Genomic DNA, 18,240 nt, shown 5'->3' on the forward strand with positions numbered 1-18,240 from the left:
AAAATAAATATGAGTAGTGATTTTACAACCTTTGGATTCCAACTTTCCCTCCCCTCTTTCCCCTTTGCGTTTCACCTATCCCTCTACTTCTAATATCTTCCTGGAGTTCCCACATTACACTATGCCCACGTCCCTCTGGTTCTTTGCCAGTCTTTAATTACGAGTGTCCAATCATAAAAGGAGTCTATCAAAAAAGGGGCCCATTTCTTCTATCCAGGTTTTTATATCCAGGAGTAAAAACTCCAATTTTGTTTCCATAAGCTTGTCAAACCTGGATATCCCAAATGTTCCCTCTCCCGTTCTGTCCAGTTCTTGTTGTTTCCTTGTTCTTGTCAGTCATTCTCCTCCTTTTTTGTTTCTCTGTTCTCCCACAGAAATGTTCTTTTTCCAAAAGTTCTAGTGTCTCTGCAGAGGCTTGTTATTCAGGAGCAAAGCATTGCATCATGTTCCTTTCATTTTTCAACAAATAGTTCCATTGTTTCCTGTAGTGTGTAAACCTCTGTAGACAAAATAATGTTCCATTCCTGCAGTTTCCCAGGAGATTAAAAGTTCCATTCAACTGTTCAAGTTTCCTGTCAAAAACACATGCAATATCCCTCAGCTCCTCTAGATGGATTACAGTAACAAAGTTCCCTTCCAGAATCACATCCACCAGTCCAAGTAACTTGTTAGTCCATATTTGAAGCAGTTTATGTTCAATTTATAACAAATGTAACCGGCAAAGTCCTCATAACAAAGTCTCTATTTTAATCTTCCTTTTTGACAGCTCTTTGACAGCTGTCAAAACCTCCATTGCTCTTCTCCAGGCAGTTTCACGAATCGCTCCAGGGATTCCGGGGGGGGGGGGGTTGCTTTTTTAAAACAATTCCACTTTTCTCCTCCAGCTCAATCTTATAATTTTCCCTCGCGAAGTTGCTAATTCGGCAAAATAAGGTTACACTCGATCTTAGTTATCCAGTCCTTTGTTTTGGCTCTTCTACAATTTAGGGGTGGGCTGACTTCCTTTTTTCCGCCTCCCCCGTTCGCTCCAAATTTTAAAAATTTATCCCTTTTTTTTTTTTAGTCCATATTCCAATTACTCACGGGTTCTTCTTTAGATCCAAATTTTCAATAGAAGAAGTCAGCGCTCTCTGCCGGATGGCATGCGGCTGCGCTCGGCAGGGATAGCAGAGAACTCAAAGCACCACGCTTCTCCCCGGCACCCGATCCGTAGCCTTTAAAAAGGCTCCTTCACGAGTCGGGAGGGCGCTAACGGTGCCAGCCGAGTCTCCATGTCCACGGCCTCCTCTGGCCGTGGTTTTTAAGGGTCCCCGCATCGCCGGTGCGGTAGGACCCAGCCCCTGCCAAGCAGGCTCCCTCCGGAGCTCGGAGGGAGTCCGCCATTCGGCGATGGCGCCGACCCGGAAGTCCTATAATGCTCTAACTTTTAACAGCCTTCATCTCCCCCACCCATCCCAAATTCTGGGAAGTGTAAATGTCTGGAGTTGTTAAGAGACCCCTGTTCCTCCCACAGAGCTACAATTCTACAATTCTCAGAGCGGTTTAACAGCCAGTCCCTCTTCACAGGGACACTGGTGGTGCTGTGGTCTAAACCACTGAGCATCTTGGGCTTGCCACTTGGAAGGTCGGCAGTTCGAATCCCCTTGATGGGGTGAGCTCTGGTTGCTCTGTCCCAGCTCCTGCCAACCTAGCACTTGGAAAGCACACCAGTGCAAGTAGATAAATAGGTACCTCTGCGACGGGAAGGTAAACGGCATTTCTGTGCACTCTGGCACTCGTCACAGTGTCCCGTTGTGCCAGAAGCGGTTTAGTCCTGCTGGCCACATGACCCGGAAATCTGCGGACAAATGCCGGCTCCCTCAGCCTGAAGCGAGATGAGCGCCACAACCCCATAGTCACCTTTGACTGGACTTAACCGTCCTTTACCTTACCTTTTACCTTGCTCCTTAGCCTTTTCTTCTTCTTTGCTGCAAGGCAGCAAAGTTTTAGGACCAGAGTTTTCCTTCTCCTAGGTGACCTACCTTCCCAGGTTGTGGAAATTATAGCTCTGTGCATGGAATAGGGTCTCTTCTAACAACTCTTGGAACCCTTAAGCAACTGCAGCTCCCAGAATGCTTTGCAGGAAACCATGTTAAGGTGGCATCATAGGGCTTTAGAACCATGGTATGAATACAGCCCTTGTCTCTTGTTTCTTTGGGGCCCCAGTCTGGGTGACAAGTTCCATGAAACCCCCTTTATCCTGGAAGGCATAGGGAACTGTTGGCAAGAGATAAGGGTTGCCTTCTCCTGCAGCCACGGCTCTGTTCTCATTCTGTGTGAGGAAAGCTGCAGGCTGTGTGGCTTTCCTGATAAGGTGGTACTTCAAAGGACAGCAAGCAACCCACATGACCAGGCCACAGCCTTGCTTAGGCTGTGCACATGCCATACATCTAAAGCTCATTGTTTCTGCTACATAACTGTGGGAACTCTCTGAGCTAGCCTGCTGGAGCAAAACCAGCAGAGAGTCTTGAAAGACTAATAAATCTGTTACACCATACGTTTTTGCGGGCCACGTGGACCACTCCATCAGATGCATTGAGTGTATCCTAAATTGGCAAGCGTGCGTATGAGACACAGCATTGCGGGAATGATTAGCTGAAAGCAACATAGTTACAGTAACCAATGAACAAGGCAGGACACCGTGAACAATGGACAAAGCAATGTTGGTGATAATGCAAATAACTGTGACGTTGGCAAGCTCTTTAATACATGCAGAGTAATCTCAGCTCCAGCTATTTGTCCGACAAATTGAAATTCAGCAGTGTGCCACTGGGTTTCTGTATGGCCAACTGTTAGGCTGAAATGCTCTCTTGCAGGAGTGGTGAGGGCCCTCTGTGGTCCAGCAGATGCTTCTGGACCACAGCTCCTCTCCTTCCTGGCCATTGGCCATGCTGGCCGGGGCTGATGGGAGTTGGAGTCTAGCAATGTGTGGACGGGTACAGCCTCCCCAGCCATGCTCTATGGCTTACCTTAAAGACAGGAGCTTAAAAGCCAATGTTCTCCAGCTGAGGGACAGAAGCTCATTGGAAATTCAAAGGAGGGGGAATATCCTGGGGCAGTTGGAGACTTCCTGATGTTGCCACCACTGCTTCTTCCGACAAGGTATGAGATGCTATGGCAGGATTGGGGAACCGGTGTCCCTCCAGATGTTGCTAGACTTCAGCACCCATCAGACCCACCCAGCATGGTCAATGACCAGGGCTGATGGGAGTTGTAGTTCAACAACAGCTTGGAGAGCCACAGGTACCTTGGATACAACCCTGAGACTCAATGAAAGGTGATGCTCTTCTTCTGATGTTTCCTTCTTCCTGTGTTTTTGGAAACATTCCAGGGGCTTTGAAATATTGTTGAATGGGCTGAAGCGAAATATATTTGGATGAAAATCAAGGCCCCGCCTCTAAATGGGAGGGGCTATTTGTCCTAGCTCATAGCACCAGGTTCAGCATGGGTCTGTGTGCTCATTGGCAAATGGAACATAGATGGTTTGGTCTGTCTTTAAATGAAGGGGAGCCCAGGAACAGGTGTGGATGTCTTGAGTTTTAAATAGGTTTGAGAAACACTGCTTTAAGGACAGCTGCCTTACACCCTAATATGCACAGATGGACCAGAGTAGAGTCCATTTGGCATCTGCATGAATCCTGATGGGCTGCAATTAGGGATGGAGGAGAATTTCAATTCTGTACTCATTTAACTCCGAATCCATCAAATTTGCTGTTTCTGAAACACTCTGAGAAGCAAAGCACAGAATCCTTCGAAATTCAGAGTTACCCAAGTTTTACGGCTCAGGTCTCCAACCAAACAACATTTACGAAAGCGCATAAAAATGAATATTTTATTGGGAGTAGAATTCACATATCAAGAGAAACGGCTTTGCAAAAATGTGTCAAAACTCCAGACGCAGAGATACTTATTGGGGGGGGGGGGGGAGTCACACTGAAATGCTGAAGAACTTTCATGAGGATTTCTTTAAAGCTAAAATTGCTGCAGAGATGTGGAGAATTGAGTTTAAGTTTGGAAAAATGGGAAATGGAGAGAACTCAAATGGACAAATCCTTCCATCCCTAACTGCAACACATGGTTTGGCCAGTTACAAACCAGTGCTTGAAGTACAGGAGGCAGGCAGTTGGGGACCGGTCTTCTTATCTTTTGTGTTGGCCTTGCGCCCCCTTCCTATTTTAAAAATTGAAGGATATCAGCAGCAGGGCTTGTGGGTTTAATTAAGGCCCACCCTGCTTTTCTCTGTCCTCCTGCTCCAGTTTTTGAGCACTGCAACTTGGGGATGGTGAAACCTGTGGCCGTGCACAAGCCATTGCTGGGCTCCAGCTCCCATCATTCCCTGACCGTTGGCCATGTTGCCTGGGGCTGATGGGAGCTGGAGTCCCAACAACGACAGCTGGAGGGTCACCGGTTTCTCCACCCTCCTCCAAAAGCAAAGGACGCCGATGGATTTGCTGCTTTCTTCTCCTAGTTTGGCCTGGACATTTGTGCACTTCCTTACAACCGCCCGGAAGGTACGCTTCTCTGCTCTTCCCTGTGCTGTGTTCGAGGCAATGCTTTTGCTGTCGGTGGTAGGGTGCTTCTGAAAACCAGTCGCTGTGGATCTCTGGAGGACAGAGTGATGTTGCACTCAGGTCCTGCTCGTGGGATGTCTGGTTGGGATGCTGGATTTGGAAGGGCCACCAGCCTGACCCAGCAAGGGCCGTTCTTAAATGTTCTTAGGAGAGTCTCAATGGGGATGCAAGCCCACAACTTCCATAAGTAGCATGTGGGTGGTGGGTTGGAGAGGTCCAAGGTAGACTGTGCCTCACCAGGGAGGTGCTGAGCCAATATCTGTGCCAATACCCTGATTTGCTCCCACAAATGGTGGTTTGCTATTCAACGGTACACGCTTTGTGCTTGTTCTCACAAGTTACTCCGCATGCCTTTTTTTCTCTTTTTTCCTGGAAGGAGGGGGGGAAGGTTGTTCTCTGTGCTGTGTGATGACCTCTTGCCTTTCTCAGGCTTCCCCTCGCACCTCACTCGTTGCAGCCATGTTGTAAACTGCGGCTTGTTGCTATTGCTTCTGTGACACCCGCCTTGCCTTGCTCTGTTCCGTACCGCTTTTTTGTTTGTTTGTTTGTTTTGTACATTTCTGTTGAACTTTTTTTTTTTTTTTGGTCATGGTGATCAAAGAGAACAGAACCTTTTAAACATATCCATTTTATTAAAATTATAATTATAATTATTATAATTATTATTATTAATATAATGTTTACTACCTGAACTGATCAATGAAGTAAACTAAAAGTTTTAAAAACCCGAAACCATGTTTCTTTGTCATTGATCACTCTGTTAAATTACTTTCCATAACACAGGGGTCGTCGATCTTTTAAAGTCCGTGGGCACATTTTGAGATGGTGTCGTGGCCGCCAGTCACAAAATGGCTGCCGTGGCGTTTGTGGCATAACACAAGATGGCTGTCTTGTCATAGCAAAACACAAAATGGCTGCTGTGGGGTGGGTGTAATAACATTAAATGCCTCTCTTGAGGGCATGGCAAAAGACAAAATGGCTGCCACATCTAAAAGAGCAGGAGGAGAGTCAGGAACATAAAATGGTGTGGGCATGCCACCCCATCAGTGGAGGAAAAAGCATTTACATCAGTTTCCACTAGGCTCCTTCATAGTGGGAAGCTCTTTGATTCTCTCATCTGTTCAGAATGGAAGGGAGGATGGGTGTCTGGTCCCGGTATTCACTGAAAGGTGGGCATCTTTAAAGCGGTGTGTCCAATGTAGGAGAGGATAAGCCAGTGCGAACAGGAACTGAGTCAACAGTCTCTTGGGCCTTGTGGATTTTTGAGGGGATATTTACTAAGACCTTTGGTTGGCGCCATAGGCAGGCACACTAGTACCCACAGGTATCGCATCAGCGAGTCCTCCCATAGCAGAACAGGGATGCTTAAGGAGTTTGATCTTGGTGAATTCTTATTTTAAAAAAAATCACCTGAACTCAATGCTGGCTCCAGAACTTGAATAGCCCTTGGGTAAGTGGGTTAAACTACAGAGCCTAGGACTTGCCGATCAGAAGGTCGGCGGTTTGAATCCCCGCGACGAGGTGAGCTCCCGTTGCTCGGTCCCTGCTCCTGCCAACCTAGCAGTTCAAAAGCACGTCAAAGGGCAAGTAGATAAATAGGTACCACTCCGGCGGGAAGGTAAACGGCATTTCCATGCGCTGCTCTGGTTCTCCAGAAGCGGCTTAGTCATGCTGGCCACATGACCCAGAAGCTGTACGCTGGCTCCCTCGGCCAATAAAGCGAGATGAGCGCCGCAACCTCAGAGTCAGCTACGACTGGACCTAATGGTCAGGGGTCCCTTTACCTTTAAGTGACCAGCAGTGATCTCCCATCCCAAAGTGGGGGCCCCTCCTTCCCATTTCTGTTTCCACTAGCGTGCCCTTTCTGCTTCCAAATAAGTACAACTCCCATCAGCTCGTGACAGCACGGCGAATTTTCCAGGATGTGGAACATGTAGTATAATGCACAGTGGGCGGCCATAGTTTCCCTGTTCATGGTGTAGCCTCAGATCCCCATTGCAGAAATCTACCCTCCCAGCATGTGTAAAGTCTTGAAGTTGTGACAGGGACACACAATGGAGTAGGCAGGGCCAACCCCTCTTCCCTTCCTCACACAAAGCTTGAAGGTTCAGACTCTCTGGCAAATGTTGGGCTCAATCCATTTGAGAGCTGAAGAGCAGCAATCTCCATGGCTGCATCTGGATGACAACAAGGAGGGAGTCCACATACAGAAGCGTGGGTGCCATTCAGGAAGGCTAGGCTTTATACTACGCACCAGCTCAATTCCCCGAACTGTTAAGGGCACTGCCCCACAGATTGGACATCATCGCAGACTAGCTTCCATTTGAATGAGTGGTGGAATCTTTGCACAGGCATTTTCAGGTCACAGCAGTCTGGATCCTGAAACAACCTAAGCCTGCGAAGTTGAGCAAGGAGAATTCCTTCCCTCCTTCCCTCCCTTTCTGACCCTTGAACGCAACAATTTCAGTCTTGTTCAGATCCAAAGCATTGGCCGGCTCTTGCAGTGAGAGGACTATCGCCATCAGTCATGGTAAGTGAGCAAGAAGCTTCATGATCTGGATTGAAATATCTATATAGCTATATCTAGATTCTTCTATGGGAAGCCGCTTGGAGATGGTCTTGTTTAGCCTGGAGAAGAGGAGGTTAAGGGGTGATATGATAGCCATGTTCAAATATATAAAAGGATGTCACATAGAGGAGGGAGAAAGGTTGTTTTCTGCTGCTCCAGAGAAGCGGACACGGAGCAATGGATCCAAACTACAAGAAAAGAGATTCCACCTAAACATTAGGAGGAACTTCCTGACAGTGAGAGCTGTTTGACAGTGGAATTTGCTGCCAAGGAGTGTGGTGGAGTCTCCTTCTTTGGAGGTCTTTAAGCAGAGGCTTGACAGCCATATGTCAGGAGTGCTCTGATGGTGTTTCCTGCTTGGCAGGGGGTTGGACTTGATGGCCCTTGTGGTCTCTTCCAACTCTATGATTCTATGATTCTATTGGGTGGTCTGCAAATGCAGTCAATAAAATCAATAAATTATATCAGGGTTGGGGAAACGTTTTCAGTCTGGGTTCACATTCCCTTCTGGACAACCTTCCTTGGTTGTCAGACAGAGCAACATATGGAGTATCCACCTTTGTAGAGAAGGCTAGATTCTACTAGAGATGGGTGAATCTGCCAGTTTCAGTTTCTCAATTTTTCCACTCTTAAAAATCCAGTTCTCCAGATTTCCACGCCAGTATGTGATTTTTTTTTAAAAAAGTCCTCATGAAAATTCAACAAGATTTTTGCATGAATCCCTCCAGTGGACCCACATGTATACAATTTTGCCCAATGTACACATTTTATGTAAGGCAATTTCCCCTTACACAGTGCATTTTTGTCTCCTGTTTTCACTAATACACTTGACCCTGTGTTTTTGTGCATGTATGACTTGGATGGATAACTGCACTGCAAAATTTAGAGAGGAGCACATTTCGAAGCATGACTGGGTTCCGGTTGACAGGATGTGGTGGAACTCCATCCTTAACTAAGGGTGACATATGCTTTTGGGTGCCGAGTCATCAGAGGCTATCAGTTCTTGCGTGGCGAGTTCCCGCCCCCCACCAGGATAAATAAAGACACGAGACACCATAATTAAGGTTAATTAGGCGAATTAGGCCACAACTTTATTGAATTCAGGAATGAGAGGCATTGGCTTAGGCATTGGTCCTATCGACTATCCGGCTCCAGCCCATTTGCTGGAGACACGGGGAAGGATTAACACTTTAATGGGGGAGTCTCCTGCCAAGGCACGTCGACTAGGAGCTCCCCCGGGTCACCGCTCTGGGGCGTGCCTTTGGCCCACACCTCCATAGGCTTCGGACAGGGCCACGCCCCCCCCGGAGTCCTTTAACGGACCACCCTTCGCTCACTGGGGGGAGGTGATGGCGTTCCTCCCCCCCACATCCTCTTAACCCCTTCTTACCAATGCCTACCGCCAATGCCGAAAAGTTGTGACGGGTTGCTACGAGGTAGGCGAAAAACCAAAAGGCTACAAATTGCCAATTGGGAAAAATTCCTACCATGCCCCTTGCGGCGACAGACTGAAGTCCGTAGCAAAGTCAAAGACCTACCTAAAGCCTACCCAAAGGGAGGGAGGGTGGGAAAACGTGAGGGCTAGCCGGCGAAAAGAGGGCAAGCCCCCTCTGCGCCGGCCCTAAATGGGGCAGACCCGGCCGGGATTCCCCTGTTCTCGCGGGGGCTGAAACCAGCCCCCGCTCAAGTGGGGGTGGGCGTGAAGCCCGCAACCCCACCTCCTGGGCAGGCCGGAAGTGGCTTTGTGGTCAGTCCTGCCCTTGACGAGTGCACAAATTTGCCCATCCTGAGTGAATGTTTGAGAGGAATCGTGTGCAGAAAGCACCCGCAGATCTGTTGCACAACTGCATGGACCTCCTTTTCCTTCCCTTCCACATTTATGGCAGAGACTTGGACCCTCATCTGCACCACTTTTAACAATCATGGCTCCCCCCAAAGAATCCTGGAAAATATAATTTGTTAAGGGTGCTAAGAGTTATTAGGAGCCCAGAGATGGAAAGAAGATAAAGTCCCTACCGGAGAAGAATGGCAAATCGAGTTGATGGACTATGCCGAAATGGCAAAACTGACCGGAAGACTTGGGAATCAGGAAGACCAAAACTTTAATAAAGAATCGAAAAAAAAATTATAATTTACCTCGAAGGCCGCTGTAAGCAGTTGAAAATGTTATCAGGATTTCAATAATGCTTGTAATGTAATGAGAACTATGGACACAATGGAATTATATAAAAAAAGGATTATTAAAATAAAGATGCAGCAGAAAAGATTTAACAACAGACCCCAAAAAGGGAAGGTTTGTTGGAATCTTGTAACTTTGAATGTGTTGTGGTATGATTGTAAACTCAAACATGTAAAATCATTCATATATATTTATACACACACACACACATACACGCATATGAGTTATTAGGAGACCACTATTCCCCTTACAGAACTACAGTTCCCAGAGTGCTATAATAATCAACCCCTCTTTCCAGGGAACTCTGGGAATTGTAACTCTGTGAGGGGAATGACCGCTCCCCGCTTAAAACGGGGGGCGCCCTTTGCGTGGACGCGCGCAGCCCCTAGATCTGGAGCGGCCCCAACAGCATAGGCTTGGCTTTGCCTTCCCCCAGGGGGGATACCTGAAGGTCTCCGCCTACCTCAGTCAGTTGTCCAATCCCACCTGGGGGAAGCGTTGCCAAGGAGACCAGGCCAGGTAGGGGAGGGATTACCTGCCCACACAATAGAGGGAGGATCTTACCTGGGAATCCTCACTTGGCTCCAGAGCTTCTCCCACCCTACCCACCCTCAGTTAATTTCTTATTTTGCAGGTTAACTTTTCTTCACAGGTTTTGCAGGTTAATTTTTCTTCACAGGTATGCGGGCGCTGCTACGTTAAGGTCGCTGTTAAAGGGCCGGAAAGGAATTTCCCTGCATTGGCAGGTTTCGCCTTTCCCGTAGCAAAACGTCACAACTTTGGCGGTATCAGGCCTTGGGCGGAATCCTTTAGTCCATCTTCCTCTTTGCGGCGGCAATACCAGGGTTCCCCGTTAAAGGGGTTTTCTGAAGGGAGGCTTTGACCGTACGCCAAAAGGTCGTCATTGCTCTCCCCTGCGGCGGCGGCGTAACGGGGGCGGCTATTTCTGCTTGAACATATGTTCTCCAGAGCCAGCCCATCCCCCCCCCACACTGGATAACCCTGATGCTCCCTAGGTCCCTGGCTGGGGACTGGGGAGGGAGAACGCCCAATGCCTGAGCCAAGGTCTACCCACATTTGAAATTTAATAAAGTTGTGGCCAATTTAATCCCATAGCACGTTGTCTTGAGTCATTATTCCACATGGCGGGGGGGGGGGCGCACGCGATCTGGGGACTCCGCCTGTCCATGCAATAGGGGCCTTTTAACAATTCTCAGCATCCTGAAAAAGCTAAGTTTCCCAGGATTCTCTAGGGTTTCAGACTGGGGTTCTTCCCAACCCTACCTGAAGTTACTGGGGTTTGAACCACCTTCTTCTTCTTCTTCTTCTTCTTCTTCTTCTTCTTCTTCTTCTTCTTCTTCTTCATTTATTTATACCTCACCCATCTGGCTGGGTTTCCCCAGCCACTCTGGGCGGCTTCCAACAAAATATTAAAAATACACTAAAAATACAGGACCTCTGCCACCTCCCTTCCTTACAGGCACATGGGAACTTATTTCTGAATCCCTGCTAGTGAACTATTGCAGAATCTGAAGAAGTGTGCATGCACACGAAAGCTCATACCAACAACAAACTTAGTTGGTCTCTAAGGTGCTACTGGAAGGAATTTTTTTTATTTTATTGCAGAATTGTTTTCTTATTTACCATTCTGCCACAACTGGGAGTGCAATTCCATTTCTGAGCGTGATGCGAAAACCAAGTCTTTCAGTCAGCAGGGAAGAAGTATCAGCTTGCAAGGACAAGCTTGTGGGATCTCCGCAGAATGACGGGTTAGGAACAGGCTTCCCCTTATCTTTCTGGTGCAGGCAGTGGATTTATCAGGATTGCTCAGCCGTGCACTTACTACTTCTCACACAGCTGGCCAGCATTCAGCTTGGGTTCTCATTCTGCAGAGGAGTGAGCTGAAAGTGGTAAGTCTAAAACCATTTCCTCCACAGGTACATAGGAAACTGTCCTGTGTCAGGTCAGGTTGTTTGTCCATCTAGAGCAGCATTTCCCAAATTTGAGTCTTCACCTGTTTTTTCATGAGCCAGGACTGAGCTGTGCTCCAACATCTTCAGTGACTCTGCAAGGACTTCTCAAGGAAGTCTCTTGGGTCGTTTGGCACATCTTTGCAATTCCCCTAAGGATATCGCAGTCTCAAGAGTTATTTTCCACCTTGGGCAATTTTGGGAGGAAGGGTGGGGTATAAATTTAATATATAATGATAATATACAGTATACCCACACTATAGCAGTGGTTCTCAAACTTTTTCCTCTGGGCCACACTTTCCGATTAAACACTTGCCTGCACCACACCGAATGCTTTTATCGATAAGAAACGCACTGGAAAACAAAAAGAAACAGCTCCTAGCAGCGCTTGATTTGGAAAAGATATCTATCCATATTCTGCAAATTTTAAAAAGTCAATACTACACTGAAATGTTTAAATATCTTTGTCCTTGAATCTTACCACCACACCAAGATGCAATCACAAACTGCTGAGATTGAGACTTGTCAATCTAATAAGTTGTATGCTTCCTTTATTCCGTTGTATTTATCCCTGCTGAGGTACCTGGTAGATTTACCAAACGTTAAAATGAGGGTAGCCTTTATGCAGGCAAGACTAAATGTCCTTCTATTAGCAGATTGGATGGGCCAACATAAAGGAGTTCCTAAGAAGGACAGTTTGTGGCTGCAACTCTGTGTTCATAGAAGACATAACTCATGTACTCCTTGAATGCCCTTTTTATAATCTTAGACGCAACTACATCCACACATTGCTAAGATCGTAGAAGGGTAGGTCATTTCTTGCAAAGACCTGTTTTCTGTTGTCTGATGTAGAGAAGTTATCTATCCTTTAAAAGGTAAAGGTAAAGGATCCCTGACAGTTAAGTCCAGTTGCAAATGACTCTGGGGTTCTGGCACTCATCTCGCATTATGGGCTGAGGGAGCCGACGTTTGTCCACAGACAATTTTTCTGGGTCATGTGGCCAGCATGACTATGCCGCTTCTGGCGAAACCAGAGCAGTGCACAGAAACGCCGTTTACCTTCCCGCCAGAGAAGTACCTAGTCATCTACTTGGACTTTGACGTGCTTTCGAACTGCTAGGTTGGCAGGAGCTGGGACTGAGCAACGGGAGCTCACCCTGTCGCGGGGATTCGAACCGCCGACCTTCTGATCTGCAAGCCCTAGGCTCAGTGGTTTAGACCACAGTGCCACCTGCATCCCATCTATCCTTTAGAACATCCAAATTTCTTACTAAGGCTCTGCAAATTCATGTAACAAAATTTAAAGGGGGTATGGGAAATGATTTATTCTCTAAAGGTCGGGAGTAGAAATGTAAGCCACTTTTAGTAGCAGTATTCTTGTTATTTGTAACGGCTGTTTGCTAAAACACAATAGGTAAAAGGTAAGGTAAGGTAACGTGGGACATGGGTGGTGCTGTGGTCTAAACCACTGAACCTCTTGGGCTTGCCAATCAGAAGGTTAGGGGTCCTTTACCTTTTTTCCAAGGTAAGGTAAAGGGCCCCTGGATGGTTAAGTCCAGTCAAAGGTGACTATGGGGTTGCAGTGTTCATCTCACTTTCAGGCTGTTTGTCCACAGACAGTTTTCTGGGTCATGTGGCCAGCAGGACTAAACCGCTTCTGGTGCAGAGGAACACTATGATGGAAAGCAGAGCACACGGAAACGCCGTTTCCCTTCCTGTCTCAGCAGTACCTATTTATCTACTTGCACTGGTGTGCTCCCAAACTGCTAGGTTGGCAGGAGCTGGGACAGAGCAACAGGAGCTCACCCAAACGTGGGGATTTGAACCGCCGACCTTCTGATCGGCAAGCCCAAGAGGCTCAGTGGTTTAGACCATAGCGCCACCCGCGTCCCTAAAACACAAGAAACTGAACTGCACCACCACATTTGCCATCCTCTCCTGCCACATCAGTGTGGCGCATCTCACCCTTTGAGAACCACTGCTCTAGAGATATGGGCGCTGCCTTCTTTCAAGTTAGGCCATGGGCTCATCTGTCTCTCCATTGTCTGGCCCCAGTTCTGCAGGACTTTAGGCACAGATCTTTTCTAACCTGACTTGGAGACACCAGGGATTGGAGCTGGGATGCTCTGCCACTGAGCTAGCACTTGTGTCTCAAAGCGATGTCTTCAAAACTCACCCGGCGCTGGGTATCAAAGAGCTTCTAAGAGATCAGTGCTCTGTCTGATACGGAGCCAACTATTCTGGTCCCATAGAAGCAACAGATGAAAGAATAAGCAATGGGATACTTTCTGTCTCTCTCCTGACCGGTGTGTCAGCTGATGAAAGAATACACAAGGTTTTGAGTTACAGAAAACTCTTTAAACGGGCTGCGATCCCTTTGTATGGGCTTTTTGAACAGCTCTTCTTACACTAACCTCCTGCTTCTCATTCTCCCCCTCCAAATCTCTTGTGTTGGTAGATTTAAAAGTATTCCTCCCAAAATATGTGACCTCTGGTTCATCCTCATTCCTTTCCTGCGGAGGGGAAGTTCTGCACATCGAATGAGCCTTCCCTGCTCCTTTCCTTTGGCAGCTCCCTGCTGAAAATGTGCTCCTGGGTCTTGGGCAAGCTTTGGGAATGGGGCAGCGAGTGTAAATGGAGGGAAGAAATGGACACAGTGCTACTCCCATTCCATTAACAGAGAAGCAAGCCAGGAACCATCTGAAGGAGTCTTCCTTTGAGTCATGTAAAGGGAAGGACTTTAGCTCAGTGGCAGAACATCTGGTTTGGATGCAGAAGTTTCTAGGTTCAACTCCTGGTGCCTCCAGGTAGCACTAGGGAAATCCTGGGGAGACACTGCCAGTCCGTGTAGACAATACTGAGCTAGCTGGACCAATGTTGTGATTGGTATATGGTAGCCTTCTATTATATTTTGGGATGTGGGATGCGCTGTGGGTTAAACCACAGAGCCTAGGACTTGCCGATCAGAAGGTCGGCGGTTCGAATCCCGCGACTGGGAGAGCTCCCGTTGCTCAGTCCCAGCTGCTGCCAACCTAGCAGTTCGAAAGCACGTCAAAGTGCAAGTAGATAAATAGGTACCACTCCAGTGGGAAGGTAAATGGCGTTTCCGTGCGTTGCTCTGGTTCGCCAAAAGCGGCTTAGTCATGCTGGCCACATGACCCAAAAGCTGTACGCCGGCTCCCTCGGCCAATAAAGCGAGATGAGCACCGCAACCCCAGAGTCGGTCATGACTGGACCTAATGGTCAGGGGTCCCTTTACCTTTACCTTATGCTTCTATTTAATACAGCCTTTTATCTTAATTTAGGACTGGTTTTTTTTAGAGGAAGGGGCATAGCTCAGTGGTAGAGCACCTGCTCTGCATGGAGAAGGTCTCAGGTTCATTCCCTGGCAGGTGGGTCTGGGAGTGATTTGTGCCTCGAACCCAGGATAGCTGCTGCCAGTCAGAGTAGGCAGTGCTGAGCTAGATAGACCAATGGTCTGACTCAGTATAAGGCAGTTTGGTTGGCAGCACCAAATACTAGCAAGAAAAGAAAAAGGGTACTGGGCAATTGAATTTTATAAAATAGTAAAATGACCAATGTATGGGGCATCAATAGAGAGTTAAAAGACTTGGGGCACAAATTTGCATATGATGTGCATGCGTTTTGCATGTGCTGGTTTACTTTTAAAGGTGCAAATTTAGGATGCTTTTCAGAGGGAGGAAAACAGGCTTTGGCTGCCAGAGCTTACTTTGAGCTATGGGGCATTTGCAGAATTTTCTGGGCCCTGTACTTTTGGGTGGGTCAGGCCATTTCCCCCACCTAGGCTGAATCTAGACACACACACACACACACTGCGAAAATGCTTTAATTTTTAAAAATATATATACTGTATATATTGAATTTGCCATTAGCTCACCATCGCCATCTAGTGCCACATTTGTACAATGCACTTAAAACTCACTCAAAACATTAGATTTGCAGCTGTATAGACGAATAATAATAATAATAATAATAATAATAATAATAATAATAATAATATATTTATACCCCGCCCATCTGGCTGGGCCTCCCCAGCCACTCTGGGCGGCTTCCATAAAAACCAAAAATACAGTAAAATATCACACGTTAAAAACTTCCCTGAACAGGGCTGCCTTAAGATGTCTTCTGAATGTCAGGTAGTTGTTTATCGCTTTGACATCTGCTGGAAGGGCGTTCCACAGGGCGGGCGCCACTACCGAGAAGGCCCTCTGCCTGGTTCCCTGTAGCTTCCCTACACCCTGTTATCACAAATGGCTGCTTGTGTACTATGAAAAGTAAAGGAGGTACCTTTGGTCAAATTAAGATGACAAGCAGCTGGGGTCACACTGATTTTGCGCAGGGATGAGAAAACCTGTCAATTCTTATTTCTCTCAGTTTCCCATTTTTCTACTCTTAAGTTCATACCAGAGATGGAGAGAACAGTGTTGTTTTCCCTGCCCCATACTGTTGCGACTCCAACTCCCATCAGCCTCAGCCAGTATGGCCAAGAGTCAGAGGTGATCAGGGTTGGAGTCCAGCAACATCTTGAGCTCCGCTGTTTCCCTGATTTAGACGGCCTGCAATGTTGACCCTGTCCTTCCAGTCCCTTGAGTGATTGACCTGGTATGTGTGATGGTAGTGCTTTGGTCTAACTGGCCAATTCAGTAACTGCGATTCAGTATCCCTGTAATGAGCGGCACCTGTGAATGGTTTCTTATGCTTCAGGTATCATGCAACTGGTAGCAGTGGTTATATATTCTCATGACCACTGCTCTTGTGCATTCTTCTAATTTATGGGGTATGTACCTTTGTTCTCCTTACTGTAGTTGTAGCATATGAAGAAGAGTTTGGATTTGATATCCCGCTTTATCACTACCCGAAGGAGTCTCAAAGCGGCTAATATTCTCCTTTCCCTTCCTCCCCCACAACAAACACTCTGTGAGACTTCAGAGAAGTGTGACTGGCCCAAGGTTATCCAGCAGCTGCATGTGGAGGAGCAGAGACGCGAACCCAGTTCCCCAGATTACGCTCTTAACCACTACACCACACTGGCTCTCACACTGGCTCTCACCACACTGGTCATACAAAATATGGGTTGTAATGTGTGAAGTTTATATAGTTTTCATGTACAGAGGTCATTGTTTCATATTTGAATTCTTTTGTAGTTGTGCTGAAGAAGATTCCAGCGAAACAGTCAGATTATCTGGAATCACTGTCCTACGTTGTTATTCACTTACTACTTCGGCACCATGAACGTCTAAAAAAGTTTTACCGCTTAGCCCACAGGATAGCATCTATTCCTTTGTTTCAACCATAGACCTATTATACTTCTACGGACTTTCAAAGATTGACAGACGTATGTTCGTTTTTGATTTCAAATATATTAGAGAATTTACAAGTGTACACATTTTGTTTTTGTTGTAGTAAATCATGTATATTATGCAGTAAGAATTGCAGTGCTATCGAGTATACTGGTCTTCGTGTTGCTTGTATTGTTTGTTGGTCCAACTGGCGACTCTTGTGTCTTTCAGGGTGGAAGATGATTTTCCTCCGGCTCCTCCTCCTCCTCATCTTCCTCCCTCTCGTCACTCCAACCTGCCCTGAGCCCTGCCTGTGCGCCTCCACTCTCATTGACTGCACCGCAAAAGATCTTATGCACAACAACCTCCCCACCTCCTTCCCTCCCTCGACCACCAAGCTCTACCTCAACCACAATAATCTCACCTCCATCCCCAATGGGCTCTTTGACAACCTGAAAGACCTCCAGGTAGTTCACCTGTGGGCAAACCCCTGGGAATGTGACTGTCACATCCTCTACCTGCACTCCTGGCTCCAGTGGCAGCAGAACCGGAGCTTTTACAGGAACGTCATCTGCTTATCCCCCTCCCATCTTCAAGGCAGGATCATCAGCTATTTGTCGGAGGATGAGATCATTTCCACCTGTCAGTACTGGTATTGTGGTGTGGCACTCATCTCTCAGATGTGCCTTTTCATCTTCCTCCTCGTGCAAGCAGTCCTGCTTCTCCTGGTCATCATCTACCTGCGTAGAATTCGAAGGATAGCCAAGGAAGCCAGGCGAACGGTCACCGAATTTGACGAACGGGGAGATACATGGTCGACTCATTCTCAAAAGGGTGCAGACTGATCAACGGGTTGGATGTGTGGGAGAAGAGGGGAGTTCAGCAGAAGTCCACTTGTGGATGAGATGGCTTTGTTTCAGTAGTATTGAAAACAAAAATACGCAATATTCAGGTGTTGTTGTTTTTTTTAAATTGGCCCAGCTTTGTATGAGATAACAGTGTCATCAACACAAAGGAGAATAAAGACTTTAGTTAGCCCAGTCTTAGGTGGATGAGATGGTATGGGGAAGGTCCATCAAATATAGATTAAATAAGATGGGAGCGAGAACACATCCTTCTGTCAGTGAGATGTCCCTGGTTAAATCAGTGGACCTTTACTAATGTGTTATGGTACCGTGATTGGATCAAAAGTACAGTGGTACCTCTGGTTACAGATGTGTCAGGTTACAGACTCCGCTAACCCAGAAATAATACCTCGGGTTAAGAACTTTGCTTCAGGATGAGAACAGAAATTGTGTGGCGGTGGTGGGAGGCCCCATTAGCTAAAGTGGTGCTTCAGGTTAAGAACAGTTTCAGGTTAAGAACAGACCTCCAGAACAAACTAAGTTCTTAACTCGAGGTACCTCTGTCGATGGAGTGCTGTTCAAATTTGCTACGAAGACGAACCTGCAATATGGAACCAAAGGCAGATTTTCAATCAATAAAAGGGTTTGCCCCCTTTGGGAGCAAGTGGACCACTAACAAACAATGGCCTAAAAATAAATAAATCACTAATCCAAGCTTTTTGTTTAAGGCCTAAGAGACCTGCATAAAGTTTCCCAGCTATGGATAA

The 18,240-nt window shown here is 46.9% G+C and overlaps 1 protein-coding gene across 6 annotated transcripts; it reads left to right on the top strand.

The window, feature by feature from the left end:
• Window positions 1-3,667: 3,667 nt before the first annotated feature.
• Window positions 3,668-17,668, top strand: GP1BB (glycoprotein Ib platelet subunit beta). 6 transcript variants are annotated; one of them, XM_083717730.1, is made up of 2 exons: window positions 3,668-5,779; window positions 16,860-17,668. In XM_083717730.1, the coding sequence occupies exons 1-2, from the start codon at window positions 5,737-5,739 to the stop codon at window positions 17,471-17,473; spliced, it is 657 nt and encodes a 218-aa protein (XP_083573856.1). In that variant the 5' UTR covers window positions 3,668-5,736; the 3' UTR covers window positions 17,474-17,668. The 6 variants fall into 6 exon arrangements, 5 of the variants coding, with proteins under 5 accessions (XP_083573856.1, XP_083573860.1, XP_083573858.1 ...); XM_083717734.1 differs by lacking the exon at window positions 3,668-5,779 and adding an exon at window positions 6,322-7,140; XR_014559117.1 differs by lacking the exons at window positions 3,668-5,779; window positions 16,860-17,668 and adding exons at window positions 10,887-11,268; window positions 16,155-16,275.
• Window positions 17,669-18,240: the final 572 nt, after the last annotated feature.

Source organism: Podarcis gaigeae (assembly GCF_964106915.1).
Source record: "Podarcis gaigeae genome assembly, chromosome: 16".
NCBI classification, from domain to species: domain Eukaryota; kingdom Metazoa; phylum Chordata; class Lepidosauria; order Squamata; family Lacertidae; genus Podarcis; species Podarcis gaigeae.

Bases quoted from the DNA above. Each gene is read 5' to 3' on its own strand.
- GP1BB (XM_083717730.1), top strand. From the start codon at position 5,737: ATGGAAGGGAGGATGGGTGTCTGGTCCCGGTATTCACTGAAAG. The intron at 5,780-16,859 runs GTGGGCATCTTT...TGTGTCTTTCAG, and splicing joins GTCCCGGTATTCACTGAAAG to GGTGGAAGATGATTTTCCTC.